General features: G+C 33.3%; 3 protein-coding genes across 5 annotated transcripts; 2 read left to right on the top strand and 1 right to left on the bottom strand.

The window, feature by feature from the left end:
• The first annotated feature begins 209 nt into the window (after positions 1-209).
• On the top strand, positions 210-6,674 carry LOC132619277 (nudix hydrolase 2-like). 3 transcript variants are annotated; one of them, XM_060334224.1, is made up of 9 exons: positions 210-272; positions 2,094-2,280; positions 2,655-2,720; positions 2,808-2,948; positions 3,438-3,509; positions 5,006-5,056; positions 5,167-5,201; positions 5,998-6,106; positions 6,269-6,674. In XM_060334224.1, exons 2-9 carry the CDS (start codon positions 2,119-2,121, stop codon positions 6,440-6,442), a joined length of 810 nt encoding a protein of 269 aa, XP_060190207.1. In that variant the 5' UTR covers positions 210-272; positions 2,094-2,118; the 3' UTR covers positions 6,443-6,674. The 3 variants fall into 3 exon arrangements, with proteins under 3 accessions (XP_060190207.1, XP_060190208.1, XP_060190209.1); XM_060334225.1 differs by having other exon boundaries at positions 229-272; positions 2,099-2,280; XM_060334226.1 differs by lacking the exons at positions 210-272; positions 3,438-3,509 and having other exon boundaries at positions 2,045-2,280.
• Positions 6,675-6,787: 113 nt separating this feature from the next.
• Positions 6,788-7,990, top strand: LOC132619278 (uncharacterized). The gene is made up of 2 exons (XM_060334227.1): positions 6,788-7,438; positions 7,516-7,990. The coding sequence occupies exons 1-2, from the start codon at positions 7,283-7,285 to the stop codon at positions 7,858-7,860; spliced, it is 501 nt and encodes a 166-aa protein (XP_060190210.1). The 5' UTR covers positions 6,788-7,282; the 3' UTR covers positions 7,861-7,990.
• A 1,382-nt stretch (positions 7,991-9,372) lies between these two features.
• Positions 9,373-15,936, bottom strand: LOC132619590 (uncharacterized). The gene is made up of 5 exons (XM_060334446.1): positions 15,538-15,936; positions 10,401-10,723; positions 10,056-10,307; positions 9,619-10,000; positions 9,373-9,534 (listed from the first exon to the last, which is right to left on the bottom strand). Exons 1-5 carry the CDS (start codon positions 15,934-15,936, stop codon positions 9,373-9,375), a joined length of 1,518 nt encoding a protein of 505 aa, XP_060190429.1.
• Between the last annotated feature and the right edge of the window lie 860 nt (positions 15,937-16,796).

The raw sequence follows: 16,796 nt of genomic DNA, 5'->3' as shown, positions 1-16,796 counted from the left end.
ACATTAAACTATAATTAGCAAAAAGACGACCCCTACAGTATATCGTGCTTCACGCAAGTAAACGTCTCCAAGTAAATTTCTGCTCAGTTTCTATTCCTAATTTATATTTATTTTTTTCAGTGCCATATGATGTATTTTGTAAGTAAACTTTATGTCGTCAGCGGATAATGCTAGAGCTTCCCTTGTATAAATAGGGCATTCTCATTACTATGTTTTCATGCATTTTCAAAATATTGTAGCTGAAGCAAAACCCTGATATATTTTGCTAAGTGGTACGTACGTTATCTTCGTTTTAATTAGCCGAACAAGAACTTTGGAGTTGCTTAAATTTAGTATTGCAAAGATTAAAGGTTGTTTTTCTTTATCTTTCTCTGGTACCATGCATATGCATATCCTCGTGATACTTGATCAGCTCATCAAAATTTTGACAATAAATCCTGTTTAAGCTAACAACATATACGCTGAGGTCCCAAAACATATTACTCCCCTCCTTTCATTTTATACGTCACGATTTTTTGTTAGTCTGTCACACAAAAAATTAATGATATATTTTGGTATTAGAAATAATTTAACATTAACATTTATTGGTTTACTCTTAACTGCATGATTTTATAGACACCAATATCTCGTGGCCGATCTAAGACACAAGTTTTTTTTTTTAAAAAAATCTTAAATTCTTTGTCAAGTCAAATTATGTTACATAATCATAAGTTGAAAATTTTGAAATGGAGGGATCGTATATGATTGATAGTACTAGTATTTATTGAATTACCTACCTGCATGTTGCATTCTTACTTTTACACTAGCACCTATGCGCATTCATACTTTAAATTAGATGTCAATTTCTACACATTTAGTTATATTATTTACTTGGTTTACAAAGTAAAATTTTACATAGTTAATGAGTAATTGTAACGTTTATTATATCCATTTATGAAAAAAAGGATAAATAGTACTTTAATACCCCCTCCGTCCCAAAAAGGTTGTCTTAGTTTGACTTGGCACAAAGTTTAAGAAATAAAGACAGACTTTTGAAATGTGTGATCCAAAAAAGTCGTAGTTATTTGTGTGGTTGTAAATCATTTCATAAAGTTTAATTGTTTCTAAATATAAATTGTTTCTAAATATAGAAAGATGCTAATCTTTTTGGAACAAACTAAAAAAGAAAGAGCGACAATCTTTTTGGTACGGAGGGAGTATATATTAAATGTATGTTTCTATTTTAGTTTACCAATGTTCAATTGATTTTTAAAAACTTCAGCAAGAGTTCCCTAAATTTATAAAATTTAGAGTTATTATCGAAGGAGACTATGACTTTTTCTTATTCTTCAGTTTTATCAAATTATTAATGATTTTTACCCTGGTATTTATGATATATTTAGAGGTATAAGAAGACTTTCCAAAAAATATTATTGGATTGAATTCTATAATTTGTAACGGATATTTCTTTCTTGGCATGAAGAGTAATAGAAAAAACATTTGTTGATCATCTCCTTTTTTATTAAGAATATCTTACTTAGTTACTTTTTTTTTTAATTCTTTGTATTTCAAATTATAATTAAGTTGGAAGAGGAAGTAAAAACATTTGCTTCAACTATAAACAATCAAAATAGAAGGTAAGTTGCAGGATCACTCGAATTCATCAACTTATTTGGCTCAAATTTTATATATGCGTTAAAAATTTCAGTAAGAGTACAAATAATTATTTCGAACACAATAAATTAGATAGGTTATGGTAAAAAATTGAACTAAAATTTATAACATTCAAATCCTGAATTTGCCTCGGATATTATTTAGTTTAAACTAATAAGCGATCTCTTATTTTACAATATATTTGTTGTCCTTTGGAAGCATGCTTTGGAGCTAAATCTAACTTAAGACGTGCGGAGTAATACGTTGGAAATAGTAAAGAGGCAACAAAATAATTGCTAGTACAAATTTCAGATTTCTTTACCTTTTCTTAAAGCGAAAATATTATATATAATTATGCATCCGTACAAAAGTAATTAATATAAGTACCATCAGTAGTACTTAAGTTGTTCAGATTTCTCGACCCAATGCTTAGTACTCCATTTCCTTTGTTCTTCCAATAGCTCAGACTTTTGAGAATCGAAGAAAATGGGTTCTATTGGAGAGGCAATTGACATAAAAATGGAAATATTTGAGGCAAATGAAGATAATTATGGAGGAGTTACTGTGAACATGCAGAAGGAGGAGCCTATGGATTCTCATACATTTCATACTATGCTAAGGGCTTCCCTTTCTCATTGGAGGCTAAAGGTATGCATAATACTAAGATATATACTTGCTATTTAGATCATTTGTATTTGAGTTTAAGTAATTTTATGCATTGCTGATGATGTAAAAATCGTTTATATAATCAACTCATTTAAAAGGTAATTTTGCAGGTAACTCTATTTAATACTATAATATATATTGAGTGGTAACCTAATACAAATTAATGGTAAATAACTTGCTATAACAAGTTAAATTACATTGATATGCATTACACTGCCAGCGTATATAACTTATAAGTAGAAAAAAAAAAGATCGAGAATTCATATTTCATTAACAGCCAGTCATCGAAAACGAAAAACTCAGTCTCATCTTCTAATTTTATTTTCGTTCTTCTCTCCAATCATTTTGATGCTCAGGGAAAGAAGGGTGTTTGGATTAAGTTGCCTATAGAACTTGCACATCTTGTTGATGCAGCAGTGAAGGTAAAATACTCATGCAAATGCATATACACTCCACTTAAAATTAGATTTTAGGTTCATATAAATGAGTGGTTTACATGCTTAATGCAGGAGGGGTTTTGGTATCATCATGCAGAAGCAACATACTTGATGCTTGTGTATTGGATTCCTCATGAAACACCTCACACTTTACCTGCTAATGCTTCTCATCGTGTTGGTATTGGTGCTTTTGTTCTCAACGACGATGGACAGGTCTATTAAAGTTTCTTTTTTTTTCTCGTTATTTTTTGGTCACTATCTAATTTTCTCTTTTTATATTTTCGAGAGTCCTTGTGAGTTTTGTCCAGATGTTTTAATTTCTCCCCCTATTTTAATTTATGTAATATAATTTAAATCGATCAAAAATTCTAATAAGAGTTTGTCATTAAGCAATTTTTTTATATACACAATTAGATATTGGTAAGGAGCGGTCTTTCATTAAGAAAGGAAAGTGTCATTTCACTACGACACCCGCGTCTCCAGCTAATTGTTCATTCTTTCCAAGTGTGATTTCTGTCATATGTTTGATCGTGTCTTTTAAAAAGGAAATGATCAATTTTGAAATTTATAACCTTCAACATACCAAAGCATTTGCGTGACTATAAATTTTTTGAAACTTATTACATTAAATATATCATACTAAATAAATTATTAATAAGAATAAAACAGAAAGTATAACTTGCTTTCTTTTGCATTTGACAGGTGCTGGTAGTTAAAGAAAAATCTGGAAAAAGCACTGGAACCTGGAAGCTGCCTACTGGCGTTGTTGATGAGGTCTACAATTTTATATCTTTTCCTTTTTTCTGATCTTTACTTGGTCTATTAATTTATTCATTTCCCTTAAAGGTGTGTGCTGGTACAGAATAACATCTCATCTCTTTATACAATGCTTTCGACGATATTTACACAAATTCGTAAATTAAAAATCTGAAAGAATAAGGAATCAGCACTTAGGATAAAAAGATAAGTAATTAACTTGGAGGATTAATTGGAATATCATTTTCTTTAGAGAGACGAGCGCATTACATGTAAGTAAATTTATAGTAACAGCGTAAAAATTATTGCATAGATCAAGAGCACTTTAGAAACAAGATTAACACATAAAGACGTCATAGCAACTTCCAGCCATGGTTCGTGGTTGGATTGGCCAAGTCTTCCTCCCCTTCTCGTCTATCAGCATATGGGACGGTTACGAAAGTTGAGGAGTATAAAGGGGACCTAGTCATATATTTATAGCTTTAAAAGTCATGATCTGGAGTGATTCAAGCCCAACATGAATTCCAACAATATAAGACTCAAGTGATCATGTCCATCAACGTAGAAATAGCACCTATTGACCACTTTTTAATTTTGTATCTGAAAATAATCACCGTCACTTATGGGATATGAAATGTATAGAATAAATGACAAAGATGGATCTATTGATCGGTCATGTCATATAGGCGCGAGTTGGACATCCAGTCTTTTTTATTTTTCGAACTTGGTACTTTTTTTTTTTAACTAAACCTCATGACAATGATTATTCTTCAGTTACAAATACTGCAAACTAGCTATTTGTGAATTTTAGCCTTTCTTCAACTATATTTGTTTAGCCTACTCTATGAAAACCAAATAATTAAGTTAATTTAACTAGTCCAAGAATAAGATAAACTCTATAACATTATATTCACGAGGATTTCATCAGTAGCTTTATGCGTTCATATCTCTTACTAGCACTAATACTTTTCCGAGTCATTACTTAAACCTACAGGGGAAACTCTCAAAGTGGGAACCAGAATTTTTTGAAAAGGAAAAGTCCAGTTGAATAACTTTTGAAAAGAAATTTGTCAACACACTAAATTTCGGAGAATTTAAGCAATTTTTATATGTTCATTGAAATCCATATAAGAAAGAAGACTCTGCTTATCCTTATATATTTTTCTATTAAAGAGGCGTACATTGTTTAGGACCATTTCTTTTTCATGCACAAAAGATATGTTCATTGAAATCCATATAAGAAAGAAGACTCTGCTTATCCTTATATATTTTTCTAATAAAAAGGCGTACATTGTTTAGGACCATTTCTTTTTCATGCACAAAAGATACAAGGTCAGAAAAATGATACACGTATCAACAGACTAGTCACAGTTCAAACAACACATTAATTTTATGTTTGACGAAATCAATACCAATATTCTTGTGTCAATAATATATACACGAAATGATTTATATTGATTTAGTTATATATTATATGTATGTAATTTTTTTTTATCTAATTTTACCACTTGTAGGGCGAGGATATATGCACGGCAGCCGTTAGAGAAGTACAAGAAGAGACTGGAGTAAGTTTACACTACTAAATTCTTGGATATGAATAAAAAATTTAGAAAAACATTTCGTGCTTAAAAATATAGCGCCAGAAAACTAATGTAAATTTTTCTTTTTCTTTTAGATTGAGACAGAATTTGTTGAACTCCTTGCCTTTAGGTATGAATGCCACTCATCCTTTCGGATATTAGTTATGCTATCATTATTTCTTATCGACTGTGTGGTTGTTATATTAAATAACATGCATTCATAATATTCAAGATAGTGCTGAATATGGTATGTTAGAATAGAAATAGTTATGATATTGTTAATGTCATAATTTGCTATGTATAAAAATAGTACTATTGAATAAGATGCGTAAACGATGTAGACTAAAATTTGCAACCAAACATTTTACTAAAATTTAGTACAGATACGATTCTTATACACCATACCTAATACACACTATCAAACGATCCTAAAAGTACAAAAATCTTTTACATATGTAAATTATATCCAAACAGAAAAGACAAAATAAGGTCAAGAAAGCAATTCAATACTCCCTCCGTATAAGTTTCACCTTAGCCAATTATGCATATTAAAAAATCAATAATGCAATGTGAAGTTTACTAAATTACCCTTATATAATAAAAATAAATTACTTTTTCCTCTTGATTAGAAAATGCACAAGTAGTAATACTTTTGACATTGGAAATCTAACACTATCAAGTTACTATGCGGCTTTTCCAATCATCATTTAGATATTACTTTAACTTGTCAATTTTTGCTTAAAGGTAGAGTTGGGAAAAACTTATCAATTTATGTCTTGGTTTCCTAAGGTGACACTTATTATGAGACAATTTTTTTTTTTTGGCTAAGGAGACATTTATTTTGGGACGGAGGGAGTATCCGTTAACGAGTTTCCTACAACACATGATTATATTAAATTTTCTAATTTTGTGCTTATTGCATGCAGACAAAGCCACAAATCGTTCTTTGGAAAGTCGGATTTGTTCTTCATATGCATGCTAAAACCACTCAATTTCACTATCCACAAGCAAGATTCTGAGATTGAGGAAGCTAAGGTATATGTTCAACATATTAAATTTCTTTGTATATATGTTCAACATATTAATTTTTTTTTTTTTTTACTTTTTTCCTATAATTCTAACTTTGGCTATGCAAGAAATTTACTTGGAATTATAACGTTTTTATAATTAAATTCCTTTTTCTTTAACTATTTGCAGTGGATGCCAATAGAAGAGTATGCAGCTCAACCTAAATTGAACCAAAGTGAACTCTCCAAAACCATCGCAAAAATATGTGTAGCCAAGAAACAGAAACAGTACACTGGCTTCTCTGCTCTTCCTACAACTACTGGACATTCATCTAAGAAGAGTTATATATACTCCAATATATGATTAAATAATTGAAATTCTCTTTTATGCATATATATGTTTAAAATAAGGTTGTTGTACGCTTGCAATTAAATTTTTGTCAGTGTATAAGCCATATTGCTATGTGGAAATAAAATAGTTACTTGGATCTGTTTTAGGTATAGGTGATGTCTGTTTTGATTTTCACTTTGTTTTCCTTGTTTTTGTGTGGAAAAATCAATGCAAATAAAGTCAATGTTTTTGCAATTACTAGCAATTTGTTACAATATCTGCTTGTTATGTGGCATGATTTTGTGTTAAGTGTCTCATTGAACACATGATTTCAGCTCCTCCTTCTCGAGAAAATACTCAAAATACCCCCAATGTTTGATCAAAATTCCAATTACACACTTAACCTTTACGTTGGTCCTATTACCCCCTTGAACAATTTTTTTTTCAGTATTAAAATGCCCTTTTTTTGCTGATGTGGACAAGAGCGTGACTACACCCCTCAGTGGCGCGTCATAGCCTTTAAAAAACAACATCTGACGTGTTTTAAAATGCCAACTGGACGCCACATAGATAAATTTAAATTCCCTCCATTTTTACACCCAACGGCTACTTCATCTTCTTCTTCACCCTATTTAATACCCATCTCCATTTTTTTGTCAAAAAAGCAAACAACTCCATAACTTCAACCACTCCAATCGTTACAGCTCCAAAAATCAGCACTTTATTCGCTCCAATTGTTGGAAAGAGGTTTGTTAGTTAGGGTTTATTTCTCCTTTATTTCTCTTTAAATTGGTTCATGTGAAATTTATTGTTTTAAATTTCTTGAGTAATTCTTGCTCATATTTAGTCATTTTTCATTTCTTAGGGTTTGTTATGGAAAAAATTGACCTTGGTCGATTGTGTATGGATAAGAGTGATCCTATGCTTAGAACCATGGTCCAATGTCAACACGGGAATTTATTGCAAATGCAAACTTCTTGGTCCAAAAACAACCTTGGAAGAAGATACTGGTCTTGTCCCTATTATGGTGTATGGTCTTGCTCCTATTTTTTGATTTATTGAAAAATTAAATTTGTAAATTTATGCTCTGTTTTGATATTTTTCAGGCTCAAAAATGCAAGTTTTTTCGTTGGAGGGACAGAGATGAAGTTGATCCAAGATCAAAATTTATCCTCCCAAAATTGGTTAACAAAATTAGAGATTTAGAGAAGGAATTGGTGCAATATGGGAGTTTGAAGATGGAATTGGATGAGATCACTACTAACGATAATAATTCGGTTAGTGTTGACATGGGTTTGGTCGAGGTTAATGGACCAAAAAAAGAAGACACAAGGAATACTAAACGGGGTAGGTTCCATAGGAATTTCGTTTTTTGTTTTGTTGTTTGTGTTCATAAGTTTTGTATTCTAGTGGCAATTCAAACAATGGAAAAATCAAATTGCCATAGATAGTGCTAGTGGTGGTAGTGTCTCGGCTATGTTATGTTTTGTTTGCCTTTTGTTATGGCAAATTTTGTAACATATACATCTATTTTATCATGTATGAATGAAGAAGTTTGATGTTAAGGTGTTTTGAAGTGTTTATCCGAAATTAAAATCAAAATCACATCCATATAACATTAATCATTGTCTTAATCAAAATAGTAGCATACATGGAGATGTTAAACATAGACAATTGAATAATAGAGATCTACTAATCAATATTTATGATCTCTATCTCTTTTTTAAATACATGAAACCCTATGCCATCTCCACACTCACATTCACACACCCAAATCTCTAGTGTTTCTCCCTCTTTCAAACCTTTTGAATCTATAAATGCCTTCCACCCTTGGCATAAACGAGCTTTTTTTCCAATTCTGAACGTCATCTTGTGAACGGTGTTATCTTGATATTTTAACACGGCATGCATTGTTCTCGTTGGAAAAATGTCATGATGTTCATGTGGAAGTATCTCCAATAAACAAAAAAGAAAGTTTTCATCATCGATTTTCACGTAAATCAAATAATAATAACAAATATAAAAAAAACTTACAAAATCATCGGTTTGCACGTAAGAAAGGGTTAACTTTTTCACAAAGAAAGCTAGCATCTTCTTTTGGTATGATGTAGATGTTATATGTTGTTGTGTTTGTTGTGCTTGCTGCTGGTTGCACGTTGATGTTGTTGTTGTAGTTTAGTGTAGTGAATGTGTGATATGGTGTGTGTGTATGTTGTGTTATATAGATGGGTTACAACCGAATTAATAGGCCATTTAATGGTCCTTGACCATGTTAGAATTAGTGCCTTGAATAACCTTTGTTGACCATATTAAATTCATGCCCAACCTGAATTTGTACACGTTAAACAGCTATGTCAAGCTAAAATGGTATAGCAAGCTTACTGTAATGTTGTTTTGATTAAAAGACAAGGCAAAAACGAACACAAACTTGATCAGATGACCATTAATTAACAAGACAAAATACTAAAATGTCAATCCATAAATGTGTACATTTAAGAACTGCAGGGACATTTTTCATCATAATTAGATTTTCGATGGCTGCTTGGACTGTGAACAGGTGCTTTCTTGGCTTGGGTTTGCTGATTTACCTCTACCTTTTATCATTTTCTGCTATATCTCTTGTAGTTTCCTGGTTGTGATTGCTTCATTGCCTCTCCATTTCAGCTTACTATTTGCACTTGGCTTGTAGCCAATGTCACAAGTTACCTCTGCTGATCTGGTCACCTTTGTTTTACCAGTTGAGACAATCCTGCTGCGTGACATGCCAGGCTGTTCACACAAATAATAACAAGAAGTTAGTAATGGAAATAACACATAAAATAACACTTAATAATGGAAACAACACATAAAAGAACACGTGAGCTTACTAAGGCACTCACATTAACAACTTTAAACCCATTTTCTGCCTGGAAAACACCCATTCCCATGACTCTAGGCCTTTTATATGGTGCACTAGTGCCACTTCATCTTCCTCTTTTAGCAGTGGGTTGTGCACTAGTTGCTGCAGGTGCAGAACATGAAACATGAACTTCAGCTGGTGCAGGACTATTTCCTACTGCTTGGGCAGTTTTCCTAGGTCTTCTTCTTGGCCTCTTTTCAACAGGTACTAGTTTTGTTGGTGGTTTCTTTCATACATATAAATGTGTACATATTAGAAATTATCAAGACATTAACTGCAAAATATCATAATTGATCAAAATGGGAGTTACCTTTGGTCTCCCCATGACCTTGCTTGAAGATGGTGGTTGTGATGTGTTGGCCCTTCCCCTGCTAGAACTTGTTGGTTCTGTCCATGCCGCTGAGTTTTTTTTTGGATACTCTCTCTTGTTGTGGCCTCTATTATGGCAGTTGCTACAAGTCATGGCCATTCCAGTTCTTGGCCTCTTCCCAGAATTTGGAATTTCACCTGCCTCCTTCCTTCTAGCCTTTTGAGGCTTACCAAGCATGCTTTTTATCTCTGGTGTAGCCACACTAGGGTGGGTAGAGACACGCCACATTTCCATATTTGTGACTGGTTGAAGAGCATGCTCATATGTTCTTATGTAAGACTCTTTGTTGTAGCAATGGTCAATGTAGCCAAGTGGATCATACCTTTTTGAACTGAATTGCAGCTAAAGCATATGCACATGGAATGCCTTTTAGCTACCATACCCTACAACTACACTGCCTTCTAGAAATATCCATTGTGTGTTGACATAGTCCTTCCCTAATTTCAAAACCAGCAACTCCATTAAACTCAATGTTACATTGTATTGATCTAGTAACATTTTCCTCTAACACCTTCGTACACATTGGAGAGTAGTTACATCTCCAAGTGTTTATAAACTCCCTCAATGTTCTAATCTTTGTCATCATTTTCACCCTAATCTCCTCAAGTATTGTTATTATAGTTTTGTGCCTACCAGTTAGCCAATAAATAAACAGTCATATTGTTGTCTACAAACAGTCTACAAAACAAACAAATAGCAAGGTAAATATGCATTACTCATACCTGGCAGCCAATATCCAAGCATTAAAACACTCAGCCATATTATTATCTACAAAATCTACTTTTATATTAGTATTGAAGTAAACCTTACACCAATAATCTATGTTGTAATACATCAGTTTGTCCATCATTTTCTTTGGACCAAGCAACTTCATCAGCTCAATATTTCTCCTTAGTTGAGACTCAAAGGTGCTTTTGGCAACCCTCCAAAACTGCTGTCTTCTTTGTAGCCCTCTCCAGTCTTTGCTGAAGTTAGCCAAGATGTGCCTAGCACACTTTTTGTGTAAAACAGCAGGTATAAGATCTTGAATAGCAACAAACAGTCCCTGAAACAATAATAGTTAGTATAGATGAATACACATTGTTGACACCCAATTTTGTCCCGCCTCTCCTCCGAAATGCCTCTTTACGCTCCTAATATTTTTGGAAAATTAAAAAAATACGTTTATATTTTTTCTTACTGTAATTATTAGCTCTTATTAATACCGGCATTTCATTATCCCGGCATTTATCTTTACTGCCGTCACTACTATCGTTATTATCATTATCCATTATTATCGTTATTATCAGTGTTATTAATTTATTATTATTATTATTATTATTATTATTATATTTATCATTATCATTATTATTATTATTATTATTGTCATCACAACAAATAGTACTATTATTATTATTAGCAGTATTATTACCGCTATTCATTCGCTACTATTATTTAGTATTATTAAAATTTGCATTTCAATGTTTCACCCACTTCCGCATACACATCGCATTTTATTTCGCGCATTTTAATGACAACGTTTATTTATGGTTAAAATATTATTGCACGGCTATTGCAACCTCATATAATTTTATTACCCGAGCCCTAATAATTACACATTTTCGTATTAGGTGATATTCTGTCACACTCAGTACATCGTTAATCAAAATGGGTCTTTTATTTAATTTGGAAGCCAAACTGTTCCTTACATTCAGTCCGTATTTTGACTTATCGGACCCCAAATCAAGGTCCGATTAACTCCTAATATTTTTGGACTAGCCCCTATCTTTTATCTCAATTTTTAGACCGGTCCATGTTTTAATTCTAGCCCATTCTTTCAATACTCAGCCCAAAATATTTGACCCAGTCCACAAATGGACTGGGTCCAGCCCATTTCCGTTCAAAATAAGGAAACCCTAAAAGGGTTTCCCCTTTCATTTTCCTCTTCACCTCCGCCGCTTCCCCTCCCCGCCCCTGTTCTCTCTCCTCTCCTTCCCTCTCTTCTCCCTCCATTTTTTGCCCATACCTCTCCTCTCCCCCACTACGCCCTGTTCCCTGCTGTCCCCCACTTCATATTGTCCCCCACGCCCGTCCCTCTCTCGCTTCCTTCAAAACAACTATAAAGAAGGGGAGAGATGGGAAAAAAAAAAGCAGCGGCTGGGATCGGGAAAAACCACCCACAGGACCAATATTTTCCTTGATCGGGAAAACCCTCCTAAGAACGAAATCTTTTGGACCGAGATCTTCTGAATCGCAAGAACCCCCTTCTACAAAAAAATATATACAAATTTTAGTAGCCTAAATTCCCTAAAAACAGGAGGGTCCAACGGTAAATCAGTGTTTGATATCGAGTCAAAATTCGAGTCACCTTTTTTCGTTTTATTTTGCTCTTGGTTTCGCGTGGATCCGAGAATATTCAAGCAAGGATTCGGGTCTATTTCAACGTAGATTCGAAGTGTTCGCGGATAGATCTGAGAACCCGTACCCACTTCGCTGCACTCGAAGAAGGTAAACACCTCTCCCTTTCCTGTATAGCTCTATTTGATCTATGTTTGTTTGCTTCGTTGCTATTTTTCTTACTTATGTTTAGTTTAGCATATGGTTACTGTTAGTAGTAGTTCGAATATAGTTTAGCGAGCTTTGTGCATTTACTGGGGTCATTCCTTGATAGAGCTTAGTATGGTTTAATGGTCTTTATAGATTGATTACTTGTTAACAGTAGTAAGCATGGCTGAGTTATGGATATCTAGCACGTTAGGTTTATTCTGAGATGGTGTGGATACGGTTGGACTGAAAATATGCTAATATGGTGTGTGATTAATGTTACAAGAAATGGACAAAAGTCTTTGGTATGTTAATTTAGTTGGCTTCTTATTGAAATGTTTTTCTTTAAATAGTCTGATTGTTGATTGACTAGTCTATGCGAGAGGTGAGACCCCCTGTCGATATCTGTTAGCATGTTTAACCCTCAGATGATGATTGATGGATAGGTTTAAGCGTGTGTTAGTATTGATTTCATGATAATAGATTCAACTATCAAAAAAATGATGTCAACTTGAGATGGATTAAATGTTGTCTGTATGTCTCTATTGTCAAACATGATGTTTATTACATAAAGTTGGTTTAGTTTTGTCTATACTTGCATTAAGGTCATTTGGGTTGGTCTAAGCTGAAACTGCATTCACTGGAACTGGAATGACGTTTATCTGATTCATTAAGTGAGTAAGACCATCTGTGTTCTCACCTGATGACTCTGCTCAAACTATGAAGCCTAAGCATTGAGTATTTAGCTCACCTAGGCCCTTTTGTTTGTCTTGTCGAGCTTTAAATTAGGTACTGAATTGCCTAGAACCTCCTTTGAGTATTAACATGTAAACAGAGATCTGGTATATCATGCATGCAGTTTGGTTTTTTGCCTTTGTATGTTGTCCTTCCCTTTACTGCAGAGTGATCGAATCCAAGTGGAAATATAAGTGATAGAGGCTTTTAAATGCTTTTCTTAGTCTGTTTGAATTGTGGGATTGGTTTAAATCTGCACTTGCCGATATATCTAATATGTTCAGCTATTAGTGTTTGTCCTCTTCGGATTTTTCTTCCTAGCTTTATTTTATCTAGAATTAGGATGAACTAGTTTGGTTTTATAAGTTGTGCTCTGAGTCTAGTGGGGAAGAAAAGTATAGGTATTTGCAGTGTCTCTTTCATGCATTCTTATCTGTTTAGATGGCCTAGTTTGATTAAAGTTGCTCATGTAAGATTCTGGACTATTAATTTCCTTATAGAAGATTTATGGTTGCTCCTTCTTTGAAATTATTTTAGAATATGCTTAAGGTGATGTAAAGTGATCAAAATCAGTGGGTTAAGAATGTTGTATGTTTCCTATGTTGCTGTGATTCGTCGTGTTGGAGTATGAATTTTATTCGTTTAAAGCATGTCGCATTTTGTTTCCTTTAAATTCTTCTTACTTTGTATTTTTGTCAAGAAAAAAATCTGGTATAGATGAAGGATTCGTCGAAAGTGATTTGGGCTGTTATCGAAAGAGCTGTTTGTTTGGCCTACCTTTTTCTCACTGTTTTAACCGAAATCAAGAATGAGCATTAATGTAGTTTAATCTGAAAATATCAGTTTGTTGCAAAAAATAAGTAATTAAAACTCTTTCTATGCATTCAAACCTTCTATGTCTTAAGTTTGCACATTAGCGTTAGCATATTTCTACTTCATCTACTATGTGTCATTTTTTTGGCTAAAGTACTGTTGCGAAGTTATCTAATCAGTCCAAATGATCTCCTAAAAATATTTATTCTTTTTTTCTAGTTTGCCTTCAAAATTATACTTAGAATACGCATAATCCGCTGATTTGTTTCGAGTCTATATTTCATACGTTTAACATTATTCGTTGAATCGCGTACTAATCCCTTTTCTTTCGTTTTATGCATGGCCATCGCATACGAGTCCAATGGACTCGTCTTCTGCTGCATCCAGTGTTGGGCTAAAGCCCAACGAAACATTCTTCTCGAGTCATCCCGATCAGTCCTTATTCCGCAGCAAAAAAAATAAAATTGCTGGGCTGAGGCCCATATAGCAGAAACAGTGTTTGCAGCAGTGGCCCAAATGGGCCAGATCCATTTAACAGCAGCCCTTCTTAAAATATGGGCTGAGCCCATTTTTAATTATCTCTCCCTTATTTATTTCGTGCATTTAATTTGTATACTAACTGTTTGTTTGTTTTTATTTAGTTTATATAAACCTTAATGAGTTAATAGATTTAGTTTAGTAATGGGTAGTTAGTTTAAAGAGAACTAATAATTAATCCCATGAGCTTCATTTTCTTCTTTCCACATTAAAATTGTTTATAGAATCTATAATATTGGCTTCTAGAATAATTGACGGCGTAAATTCATACTTTGAGTTAAAGGAATTATATTTCATTATCTTAATTTCCAAAACATCACTAACACGCAAATAGGAACTAAAGAATATTTTGTAGACATCTTTTAAGATTTATTCAAATTATGCAGATGTAGTTCATAAAACATAATCTTGTTTATACTTGTAAATGTGAAGTCAATTAACGCATCATCGTTTTGTTTGTTTCAAATATTTGTCAAAACATTTTTTCTACTACTTATATGCAAATTATCATATTTTGAGAATCTTATTTTGAACAGCATTATTCTACTTCCATTTAAAGCATCAACAGAATTTATAACTTTTTTTCAAATAGCACTTTGAGATCTCCTTTTATGCAAATTATTAGTCTCGTTTCAAATAGCATCATTATTGGAAGTATTTTTAGGAGTCTTATTATAAGTAGTATTTCAAATCCTCTTTTACGCAAAATATTATATTTCCTATAAGTCTTTATTTTAAGGTAACATTACTATGCTCATTCAAAGCTTTAACAACATTTATAAGTCCCATTTTAAAAGCATCTCCTTTATGCAAATTACTACATTTTTCTGCAAGTTAGGTCAAATAGCATTATTATATTTTCCTTTGAAACCTTAGTAATATATGCAAGCTATTTTTCTTAAAATTCAAACACAATATTCAATCTGGATTAATTAACCTAAGTTTGGCCGGATAACCGTATTTAACGGATTCTAAAGGATGTCTAACCCCTTCCCTTTAGGATGACATAGAACCCTTACCTAGAATCACACTGATTAAACAGACCATTAACAGAAGTTTAGTTTTAACTTTACCTTAGTTAATATCTAGGTGTCCTAATTTACCATAAAACCAATTAGGTGGCGACTCCTTAAAATAAAGCAATTTAGGAATCTCCAATATGCTGTACTCCGCTTCAACCCGGTTAAAATGGGGTATAACACACATAAGTTTTTATGAAAAAAAATTGCAACAAAAATCAAGGAAACATACCTTCTGCATATCTGTTATCAATGTTAAAGCTGTCCCATCTCCAAGTGCCAAATCTTCCTTCAAAATTCTGATAAACCATGTCCAAGTGTTCTTGTTTTCATACTCCATAACAGCCCATGCCAGAGGCAACATTTGGTTATTATCATCTTTACACACAACTACCAACAACTGTCCTCTACAAACCCCTTTCAGAAAATAACCATCTAAACCAATACATTTTCTACAGTGCTGAAATGCTTTCTTCAAAGCATCAAAACAGATATAAAAGCTCTGAAAAACAGGCCTACCATCAGCATTTGGTTCAGCAAGTTTAACTACACAAGTGGAACCAAGATTGGTCCTTAACAATTCATCCCTGTAGTCAAGGATTTTTCCAAACTCCTGAATGTGATCTCCCATGATTTCTTTCAGTACTTTTGCTCTTGCTCTTCTAACTGTGGTGTTACCAGCATGAAGATTAAACTTTGTCCTAATTAGCTTTTGCAACTGAATAACTTTAATGTTTGGCTACTCAGTTATTCTCTTTCAATAGGTCTCAATAATAAACTTGGCATTACACAAGTAGTTTCTGGTAGTTTGGAGGCAAGTATGCTTTGGAATGTAAGTTTTTATTTGGCAATCATCTGTGGTTTTATCAAGCCTAGCATACAATAGCCATGGACAGCCATCCTTGCACCTCACCCTAACCTTGTAGGCTCATTCACCCACTTTTCTACTTGAACCCTTTTCCTAACAACATATTTTGTTACTGCTCTCCTAAACTAATCAACATCTTTAAGGACCATACCCAATTGCCATACAACTTTCTTGGCAGTGGGGTCATGAATGATTTTGTTCTTATCATTCTGCCTTCTTGTAAACCTTTGTCTTCTTGGTAGATTTACCCCAACAGATTCAATGTCTTCTTCATCATTCCAACCCTCATCCTCATCTATTTCAAAGCTATCATCAACAGAACTATCAATGTAAGGTTCATCCCCTCCTAACCTACCCTCAAGACTAACCTTACATGTTGTAGTTTCATCAAATCCTAGATCCACACCAACTTCACCTGTTGAAACCTCTTCACTATCAGGTTTTTCCCTCTCACTTCTTTTTCTCCTCTGAACTTCACTCTTCCTTTCAGCCCTCAACTCTCTTACCTCATCAGGCTCATCACTTGCATATTCATCCTCACCTTTCCCTTCTATGTCATCTACAGATTGTTCACTATCATCAGTTGAGAAATCAGAACCCTCATCTAAGGAATCAAATCCAAC

The sequence above is a fragment of the Lycium barbarum genome, chromosome 11, assembly GCF_019175385.1.
Source record: "Lycium barbarum isolate Lr01 chromosome 11, ASM1917538v2, whole genome shotgun sequence".
In the NCBI taxonomy this organism is placed as follows: domain Eukaryota; kingdom Viridiplantae; phylum Streptophyta; class Magnoliopsida; order Solanales; family Solanaceae; genus Lycium; species Lycium barbarum.
The sequence above is the reverse complement of the archived record's forward strand: the minus strand, read 5'-3'. Positions and strand labels throughout refer to the sequence as shown.

What these genes read in the sequence shown, in the direction of transcription:
- LOC132619277 (XM_060334224.1), top strand. Translation starts at nt 2,119, where the DNA reads ATGGGTTCTATTGGAGAGGCAATTGACATAAAAATGGAAATATTTGAG. An exon ending in TTCTCAACGACGATGGACAG is followed by an intron (nt 2,949 to 3,437) that starts GTCTATTAAAGT and finishes TGCATTTGACAG; the next exon opens with GTGCTGGTAGTTAAAGAAAA. An exon ending in CTGAGATTGAGGAAGCTAAG is followed by an intron (nt 6,107 to 6,268) that starts GTATATGTTCAA and finishes AACTATTTGCAG; the next exon opens with TGGATGCCAATAGAAGAGTA.
- LOC132619278 (XM_060334227.1), top strand. Translation starts at nt 7,283, where the DNA reads ATGGAAAAAATTGACCTTGGTCGATTGTGTATGGATAAGAGTGATCCT. An exon ending in GGTCTTGTCCCTATTATGGT is followed by an intron (nt 7,439 to 7,515) that starts GTATGGTCTTGC and finishes GATATTTTTCAG; the next exon opens with GCTCAAAAATGCAAGTTTTT.
- LOC132619590 (XM_060334446.1), bottom strand. Translation starts at nt 15,936, where the DNA reads ATGGGAGATCACATTCAGGAGTTTGGAAAAATCCTTGACTACAGGGAT. An exon ending in TGATAACAGATATGCAGAAG is followed by an intron (nt 10,724 to 15,537) that starts GTATGTTTCCTT and finishes TTATTGTTTCAG; the next exon opens with GGACTGTTTGTTGCTATTCA. An exon ending in CAGTGTAGTTGTAGGGTATG is followed by an intron (nt 10,001 to 10,055) that starts GTAGCTAAAAGG and finishes CAGTTCAAAAAG; the next exon opens with GTATGATCCACTTGGCTACA.